The sequence below is a fragment of the Rutilus rutilus genome (assembly GCF_951802725.1).
Source record: "Rutilus rutilus genome assembly, chromosome: 12".
Lineage (NCBI taxonomy): Eukaryota > Metazoa > Chordata > Actinopteri > Cypriniformes > Leuciscidae > Rutilus > Rutilus rutilus.
The window spans coordinates 32,183,452-32,193,998 of NC_140217.1; the positions used below are offsets into that span (position 1 = coordinate 32,183,452).

A 10,547-nucleotide genomic window follows, 5' to 3' on the forward strand; every position below is an offset into this window, starting at 1 on the left:
ATTTGGAGAACACAGTTATTTTAAATTGTAATCATATTTCTGTATTTTTTATTGCATAAACGCAGCCTTTGTGGGCATTAGATACTTCGTACTACTGACCCGAAACTTTTCAAAGGTGTGCATGTAAAACAGTTCTTCAGTGAAGTGACAGATATTCAATAAATAAACAGCCTATCTCGAACTCTTTATTCCACAAAACTATCATAGTCCTCAATTCCTGCGGGTTATGGATGAAAATGGGAACAATGCTCACAGCAAGCGATTTGAAGTTTGAAAATAATTGTCTTGAAATTGAGTGAAAGCTGCGCTTTGATGGCTGAAGCAGCAGTGCTTCAAAGGTGATGAACTGAAAGACGCTCAGAAGCGACACGACTGCTAAGAGAGGGTTGAAGAATCCTGCTGACAGTACATTGTGTCCTAACCAGATGTCATAAAAGCTCTTTTATGTATATTTCTATTCATCTTAGATTTATGAAACTATACGTCTTATACATATGTTCTTTTTTAAAATAACTGCTGTAGATATATATAGTGGACTAGTTCAATGATTGACTGTGAAGAATTCTTTGACTTAAAAAACAAAACAGAATATATCACGGAGCACAATAAACCCACGTCGGAGTGATTTTAGCTTAGAAGATGAAAGTGTAGAACAGAGTATAGGGACTTGATGTGCTGTGAAATAGCTATAAAGGTTTTTTTATTCATTCGCTGATTTAATTTATTAACTTTGGACAAAGTAGGACAGATTTAAATGGCAGCTCTTCGCTTCCACCATAAACTTCCATTATAGATTAAGTGTTTGTAGAGATTCTGTGGAGTGTTAATCAAGCCCGAGTTCCACAGAAGTAACAACTGATTCGCTTTGACTGCCGTATAAAAACTGAAAGACGTCCTCTTCAGTCAGCCCTGAACGTAGACACCTGGGTTGAATGAACCACCCGAAGAGAATAAGCTCTTCCATTTATAAACGGTTATAAATAAGCTGGTTTCATGCTGGTACATCATAAGGCCAAATGGAATTAATGAAGGTGACTGAATATAAAAACCATTGAGAGTTCAAACGCAGCATAAAGGATTAAAGTCAAAGTTGTCTCACCTCTGAGGTTCCTGCCCGTCCCATAATACCCCGCATGAGTCACAAACCATCACTTGAGTCAGTATTTCTGATAAAGCACCAAAACGTTGCTATGACCAACAACTTCAACTACAGAAATGGACCAGAATACTAAATTAACAACACTTTGTTGATTTAACAGTTTTTGTACTACTTCCCTAAATCAGATACAATTTTTGACCGCTAATGCTTTCAAAACTATTGCCATTAGCCTTGTAAAATAAGACCATTCAACATGAAAACTGACCACATTTACTCTCTTAACAAATATGTGTGTGTTAACTAACTCCACCTCTGAACTGACTTTGCTTTTCTGCTTTCATCACCTGAAATTAATACTTTATTCAGTAAGGATGCATTAAATTGATCAAAAGTGACAGTAATGACTTTCACAGTGTTACAAAAAAAATCCCATTTCAAATAAATGCTGTTCATTTGAACATTCTATCAGTCTGTTACGATCTACTCCAAGACACAAAGGTTTAGATCCAAACGCAGCTTTATTGTATGGGGGCAATCCAGAGGCGTAATCCAATGTACAGGCAAGAGTCATACACAGACAGGCAGTCAAAACAAAGAAACAAAGAAACAAAACAGGCAGGGATCAGAGGCAAGAGAGTAATCCAGGGAACAGGGCAAGATATCCAAAACCAAGAGACAAGAAAACCAGGAGAATGCTCAGAAATGCAGTGTAACACTTAGGCCACATTTACACATAGCCGGGTATTTAGAGAAACGAATATTTCCCCCCCTCCGTTTTCAAAAATAACATCGTGCACACAACATTGTTTTCAAAAAAGTTGTCGTTTACATCAACCCGCATAAATACGCTGTCGAGCGCCATCATAACTATGCCAAACCTATGGGCGGCAGTGTAGGGAGAAGGATAAAGCCTGATCAATTCTGCAAGCCAATCAGAATCCTCAAAATCGACAACAACGAATAGCACGAGCGACTTCCTGTTCCTTTCAAAACAACAGACATGGTGCGAGGTTCATGACATAAGCATTTTCTGGCGCATAATGTGACGTTTGAGAACCTAAAACCGCGTTTCTCCCAGTTGACACGGCAACACATAACCGGCGTTTTCAGAAATCTCCACTTTGGCCGGAGTTTTTAGAAATAATCATTTTCTGGGATAAAAACGGCGTTTTTGTGTAAATGACAGGCCAAAACGCAGGGAAATATCTGCGTTTTCCCATAGTGTAAACGGGGCCTTAAACAAGACTTCGCGGTGAGTGAATGAATGAACATGGTATAAATTAGACTGAGACTAACAGGATGATGAGACACAGGTGAATGCAATCAGTGAATGAGGTACAGGTGAATGTGATCAGTGATAAGTGATGATGAGTCCGGGCAGTGAGTTATGGGAAATGTAGTTTGTGAGTGATAATAGTCTTATGTGGAGTGCCCTCTGGTGGCTCTCAAGGGCACTCCAGCTGGTGACCGTTACACAGTCAAAACATTATGAAAAATAAATGTACCATGGTGTCCATGTTTTTCTTTGTTTTTTTTTTTTTTAACCAAATCAGCATATAAGAATGATTTCTGAAGGATCATGAGATACTGAAGACTGGAGTAATGGCTGCTGAAAATTCACAGGAATAAAGTACACTATCAAATATATTAAAATAGAAGACAGTTCTTTTAAATTAATAGCATTTCACAATATTACTGTTTTTATTGCAATTTTCATCAAATACATGATGCAGCCTTGGTGAGTTGAACCATATAGTTTCGCTACTTTTAAGCAACGCTACTGCCCATCATTGGAAATACTACTGTATTTTTCCTATCACTGATACAGCTGTGCTAAGCTCATGAGGTAAAGGTGCTGTGTATGAACCACTAATGCTGAAGATAACTCAGAGGTTTTGCCACTGACAAGCTTGGAACAACCATTCTCAGCATGTTTCAAAAGAGTGAATTCCTCTGTTTCACCCTGTCAAGCTCAAACACTTTGGATCCGCTGGTAGCTGACCTTCTGAAACAGGCCATATCAACCCCTGCCTCCCGCGAGAGAGCTGAGCATGCTAATAAGCACAGAGCATTATGCCAATTAAAATCGGACAGTGACCTCAGCGAGCGCTAACAACCTATCACAGTCAGATCTGAAGCTAATTGGCTTTAGGGGAGACAGTGGCTGGACACTAAAAGGTGAGAGTGCCAATCAAAAACCCCAACCCTGTCACCAAAGACAATAAACACAGCAAATCCCCTCGGATGCCAGACTACATTATACAGCTGGGAAAACAGCCAAAATACTGTAGAGCAGCATTACAGACCTTTATCTGGATTTGAGGTGGAATGTAGCTAAGCACAAAATCACCAACTGCAACCAAGCATTTTACAATTTAAAAGGGTCATGAAATGCAGTTTTAGATTTTAATTTATGTTTCTCAAGGTTATGTTACTAAAAGGTTAGTTGTAAAGTTTGCAAAACAAATTTGCACCGAAAAAAGTTACAAATTAGATTACTTTTCCACTCTCAGTGAAAAAAAAAACACTCAATTTCAAGGGGCGTTATACCTCTGGAATAAACGGAAATCAATGCCCACTGCCAGAGCCGGACAGTAACGGAGTACATTTACTTGAGTACAGTACTTAAGTACAATTTTGAGGGATCTGTACTTTACTCGAGTATCATTTTTGGGGAGTACTCATGACTTTACTCAAGTACATTTGAGAGGCAAATATTGTACTCTTTACACCACTACATTTCTATCCATAACCGAGAGTGCCCGTTACTTCTTCAAAAAAAAAAAAAAAACTAAGGAAAAAAGAAAAATCTCGGAAACCCTCAATTTGTTGTTTCCCTCTCAAACGTGATTGGATTGTGCAGGTGCCACTGATTGGGACAGCCTAGCAGCAATCACCTTCAGCTTTCCGCCAAAGTCAACTCCATGGTCAGATTTAGATAAGAGACGAAACCATGGACGAAACAATGGATGAAGACGCAGCAGGTCCATCCCGGGAATGTGCCAACCCGTGGCCCCACCTCGCCAGACTATTTCAATTTTCTGAACAAGTTAATGATAGTTTTCGCTTCAAGTGTTTACTGTGTTTACCAATGTAAGCACTGTGGCAGTAGTAATGCAATATTTAGAAAATGTACTCTTGTACTCTTGATACTCAAGTACTTTTAAAAACAAGTACTTCAGTACTTTTACTTAAGTAGACATCTGACTGTAGTACTTTTACTTGTACTTGAGTAAAATTTAGCAAGGGGTATCTGTACTTTTACTCAAGTAATGAAGCTGTGTACTCTGTCCGCCTCTGCCCACTGCTGTGGTTGAAGCCATCGCACTGTATTCGCGCCCTCTACAGAATGTTGTGTTTAGATAAGCGCTGTGATAGAGCCGTATATGTTTGAGCCCAAGTCAGATCCCGAGGCAGAAAACATTTAAACAGGGCATGTACTGATTTTTCTAGCAACACTCAAACAATGATACACTTGGTGTCTTAATAGCGTTAAACGCTGGTTTGACGTTTATCACAAACACACTGTAAAACCGGGTCTACACTGGATGTTCTGGCATGAAACTCTAGATGGTGCAGGCTGATAGGTCCACAACACAATTTGGTAGCGATCACATCATTATCTACATAGTGCAGCTGATTGGTTGCTGTTGCATCACGGCCAATGCGCTGCAGCTCAACATTCAAATACGGTAGTGATTGCTGTTAGCATTGTGTAGCGCGCTTTCAGAAACCCTCCACCTTCCCCAGCTCCACCTGTATAGATCTGCTACACAAGTTATTTCATGTTTGTTACATGTGCAGCAGCATGTCTTTCTTGCTCACAGCAATGTTTGTGAATGTATTGGCAGTAGCAAGTCTCTGTACTTGCTCTGCAGCAGCAACAGATTACCATATATATATATTACCATATCCATTACCATACTTATATCTATTATCATGCCAATCTCTTCGAGAGTTGTCATGACAGAAATGTACTTACCTGCGTTGCCTCCAAGGACAAAATGCTTGGCAGGCACTGTCATATCTTTCAATAAAAGATGTTTTGAAAACACATTTGGAGGCATGTTGAGAATAATTATTCTGTTGTGAAATATGAAGAACAAATGAAAACTTTATCTTTCAGTCGCACAGGCACATCATAAAAAAACTAAACTTCAGCCATGCATTTATAATGCTCAGATCTTTAGGAAGGTTATGCAAAGTTTTTGGAAGTACAGTTTCTTTACATCCAATGAGAGAACAACAGTTGCTACGGTAAAGCTGCACGATTCTGAATAAATTGAGATTCAATTTATATATACTGTGTTTAAATTGAGATCATGATTCTCCTACAATTCTGAATAACTAAACAAAATAAAGTAATTTAATAGAGATTCTGACAAAATGTTAATTGCTGCAGTTTATTTAAAAATATGTATTTTTTATTTGATTTAAATTGATGTAATTTAACATAAATGTCAATTTTAAATAATTATTTAAAAATGATTTGAATTAATGATTTAATCACATGCATTTTTAAATGAGTCTCTTGAATGATTCAATGAAAAATACTTTTTTTAACAGTCACTTGTCGCCAACTACTGGTGTAACGATGTAAATGATACAATCGTTATTTGAAGCGTCAAGCTATTTTGATCACTACCGTAGAAATTAGTGTTTATATCTTAAACTATAAACTTTTATCCCAATACTTCTGTGATAATTTGAATTATTGTAACATAGAAATAATGATACTGTGTGTCTGAAAAGACCACAGCTTTGTGAAGCTGTTTCATACCTATACATGACAACTGCTCTCTATGGATCAGTGGCAGAAGCTGAATCACTGTCATTTAGGAATAAGAAAGATCGCATGGGTGTTTGAATTCGGATTGTGATATTTTTTAACGATTAACCGTGCAGCTCTATATCTATCGCTCTTGTGATTGATGGACAGACATGAGTTGTTTAGAACACACCCCCAGTACATAAAACGATTACGCATGTTAAAGGCACACTATGCAAGATTTGTACCTTAATATAACAGCTTCGAAATCAATTTGATGGTAAACAAACTCATAGTAGGGCGAATCATCCCCAAAGCAAAGTGTGTGTGTGTGGGGGGGGGGGGGGGGGGGGGGGGGACGCTGCTGGCAAAACCAGCAATGCAGGTTTGAAAGGTGGCGCCCCAACAAATCTTGCGAGAATCACGACTTGCTTTACGGCACGACGTCACATACATCAACAACATATGAAGCAGCCTCTAAGGAAGACAATAGCACACATGATGTATTCATGTATTCAGACGTGAGTCATGGCAGAGTTGACGAAGAAAACGAAGAAAGCGCGGTCGGAATAGTCAAGGAAAAGAAATGACGGCTCTGCATGAGTGGTATTTACGACAGTAACGATAAATACAAGTACTTCCAAGGGGGCGCTGTTTTAGAAGAACGGAACCTGCATAGTGTGCCTTTGAAAGGCAATCATGATTCTCCCGATTTCAAATCCGGGCGTTCAGAAGGGTGAAAAGAATATTAACATGCAGTATGTTTTTATTGCAGAGTCACCTCTTATACATAAAGAACATCTTAATTCTCCATTTCACAACCCCTTTAAATTGTAATTTAGAGAAAAGAAACCAGTAAATCCAACAGCCCTTTCTGATAAATTTGTACTATATAGAAGGTATAAAAAAAGAAAAAAAGAGAAAAAATAATAATTAAAAAACATTATCTAAAACAATATCATACATTTTTATGTTGGGTGTAAGTGTCCAGGTATGATGAGGCATCACTGTACTCATGAAATTAATACTAAAAGTAATAGCCCTGCAAATGTTAGACTTCCATACATGTAGGTTTGCTGCAAATTTACACTGTTCTTTACACTGTACCACCATCTAGTGGCTAGGGAAATACTGTACTGGTTTCCAGAAGGCATGGCCTGCTTGCTTTGACAGTTTCCACTGAGACAAGCTTAAGCCGAGTAAGCTAACGTGGCAGTTTATGCAGCACTGAGGAAACACCCGTATGCTCCGCTGAGCTTTTATTTTGCATTTCCTTATTGGATTTAGCAGTGCAAACATCCAGATAGTTCACCCTCAAAAATGACAATTCCATCATCATTTTCTCACCCTCACATCTTTTGAAAGCCATAGGACTTTCTTTCTTCAGTGGAACACAACAGGAGATGTCCAAGCTGCTCGATTCCATCTAGTGAATGGTGACTTCGGCTGTCAGGCAAGATTAAGTGTCTGTTTTCCTCACACAAAGCTATCACTTCAGAAGACTTGGAATACAGCGCACAAGTTGCATGGACTACTTTTATAATGCTTCTTTGTCCTTTTGTAGCTTGACATCCCCTGGTCCCCATTCACTTTGATTATATGGAAGAGTGTAGCTCAGACATTCTGCTAAATTTCTCCTTTTGTGTTCCATGGAAGAAAGAAAATTATATGGTTAAGATTAGAACAACATAAGGGTGAGTAAATGATGACATATGTGCATTTTGGGCGAAGCAACCCTTTAATCTAGCTCTCTGGAAAAGAAACATATCATTTAATTTAGAATTTTCATGTCACGTCTCATTTTACCCTAACAAAAATACCATGGCAGTACCACAAAAGAGTGAAGTACCAGGTGGTAAAAGCATTGCACTTAATTATCATTTTTTGTTAATGTCACAAATCATCAGTCTTTTTCTTGATACTGGTCATGGTTTAATATATTCCAAACTTACTTCAGCGAATATCATGGCCATTAATACGGTCTATAACACCACCCTGCCAGCCTGGCATTTACATCATAATTTGTGTCCCTTTTTACCCACATTAGTCACAGCCACATCACCATCGGTTTCAACTGGGCCTGTGTTTAATGCAGAAGCAGAAGAAAATGTGATCATATTTTCCTTTTTCTATTCTAAGATGCATGACAAATATGCAAGTGTCTGTCCAATAAGGTCTAAACTGGATAGGCAACTCATACTTAAAGTCACCATGAAATAATTATTGCAGTATTTATTATAGAGGATTCATCCTTGCATATAATTAAAAAAAAATTTTAAATGAATGTGCCCTCGTAAACTTGAATCCAAATAACTTAATAATGCATAATGAGATTGCTTTTTTATAAATGATCTTGGTTTGTTTAATTACTGGTATATGAGGGCAAAAAGTTTCAATGCATGCTCTTCAGTTGGCGTATGCATAAGAGTCAGTTTCTACCTTTTTTGAGTCCTAATTTGTTCCTCACTTTTGATGTGAGATAAAATCCATTGATTTATGGATCAAATCTGATCGTATGTGCATTTTATAAATGAGGCCCCGGTTCATGCAATTGGGTCCAGAAAGAGACAAATGCATCCAAAACAGAACATGATCGAGTGAATGCTAATGCTACTCCTACCAGCAAGTAACATTATGCAATAACTCCACCATGTCCAAGTTATATATAAAAGAAGAACAAATAAGCAGAACATTGGTATGATAATAAATATGGGACCAGTGGGACATTTCCACTCATTCGTGCATGCCAGTGAGTCCATTTGGCAATGACTGTCATGCTGCACAAAATAAAACAGAGCGGTTACCTCAGCACTCAACTTTAATATCCAATGCCCAACCTTATAATACTGATGCACAATTACTGCATAAATGCTGCGATGACTGCGCAGCCTTAGATCAGTGTAGTAATATTAATGACACCCATTCAGGGAGTCTACTAGCATGACCTGTTCGGATATAAATACTAGATGCTGAGAGACATCTGACATATTCTACATGCTGTAGTTCTTCCACTTTCTGCTGAGAAGGCCAAATTCAATCCATTCTCTTTTCAGAGTATGAGGATGTGTATCAAGAGCGTCTCAAATCTCTCTATCCTCCAATTTGTTCCTCCATGAGGTCCATGTTCACCTTCAGAGCCATGCACAGCATGTTATAATTTATTCTCTAGATACACTGAAAACTAGGATATAATGATAGATTTAAGACACAATATTAGGGATTATATTAGATGTTTGCTTTGCATTGTGGCCATGAAGCCGACTGATGAAAACACCTCAGTGAGTCAGTCCTGAAAACATTAAGATGTTTACTGGAGTGAATCATATATTTAAAATATGAATAGAATAACATGCTTGAGGCTTTATTCACACGAGCCTGTATGTCAAACCAAGTGAGAGAAATGTTTAGTAGGCTTTAAGTTTTGGATCAAAATCAGTCCATGTTAATAAAGACTTAATAAATAACGAAACAAACCAAGCCAAACACAGTTCTAAAACTGCAGTTTTGCAAAGTTAACTATAATACATGTAACACTATCACTCAAATAATTAAATGCACCATGGTTATACTATAGTAAGTTTTGAATAACCTTGGAGCATTATATGAATCATTCAGTGTATCAATTCACCATGGTATTAATATTTTATACCATTCCTGTACAATGACAGGTGTTTTTTGTTATTATTTTTATTATTTATTATTAAACAGCATTAAAACAGGCACCAAAGTCAGCAACTCCGAAAAAAGCAAGAAATTTGTACTTTTTTTATATATATTATTATAAAATAATTTTTATAAATATTCTTTATTTGTACAAAATAAAAATAAAGAATTAAAAAGTCACAAAACGCCTTTTTACAGCCTTAAGTAACGTCATTAAAGGAGCAAGTTCGTTACAGAGAGGGATTTTGGATCTGATGACAGGTAACGTTAGGGGTTGTAAACGATAAAGTGACGTCATCGTTTTTTTTTTTTTGTTAGGTTGTCAAATAAAAATTACATTAAATGATTTATTTGTATTGAGAACATTCCATAAATCATCACATATTAATTTTAAAGTGGAAATGTTGTTGTTGTTTTAAAAACACACGGCAGATGAAGTTGCCTCGAGAATCAGTGAATCAGAGAGAAGTGAGCTACAGACCTGACTGGGGTCATCGTAAAAAACACCGACAGAAGACAGCTTCGGTCCGATACTGCAGCTCTCAGTGAAAGCAGCTCCGCTGTCCTTGTACGATCCCTTTCTGAACTTGTATGCAATCGTGATGTTTTTCACCGGAGGAGATCCAGTCCGAATCACGACTTCAGAAAAAAGTCCGGTGTAAAAAACGAAGCCCACCAGAGTTGAGATGAGACAAATGACCAAAAAAAGAATCAGCAGTAAAATGAAAAAGTCAGACATTTTTGCCCGGCTGTCAGAAAACCAAACACAGAAACGCTCAATGTGTACGAATAATTCTGTTACTCTGATGGCACTCGATAAAACAATCCTTCAGTTTTCCTGTTTGTTTGCATGCGTGCCGCTCTGCAGATGTTACAGTATCGATGTAGACTGCGAAGTCTTGTTTACACCCGTCTATTAGTTTTGTATTGACACAGCTGAGCGTTTGTTTACCCTCTGCACAGAAACATTGAACGCATTGCTTCCTGGTTGCATCATGTGACTGTGAGTCAGAGGGA

At 37.8% G+C, this 10,547-nt stretch overlaps 1 protein-coding gene across 1 annotated transcript in view; it reads right to left on the reverse strand.

Moving 5' to 3' along the window:
- The window catches only part of tex264a (testis expressed 264, ER-phagy receptor a), a 75,019-nt gene extending 64,483 nt beyond the window's left edge, over positions 1-10,536 (reverse strand). Inside the window, exon 1 of the mRNA XM_084426385.1 lies at positions 10,012-10,536. Within this exon, the coding sequence (XP_084282511.1) occupies positions 10,012-10,269 (258 nt within the window). The 5' untranslated portion in view covers positions 10,270-10,536. The remainder of the gene's footprint in view (positions 1-10,011) is intronic.
- Positions 10,537-10,547: the final 11 nt, after the last annotated feature.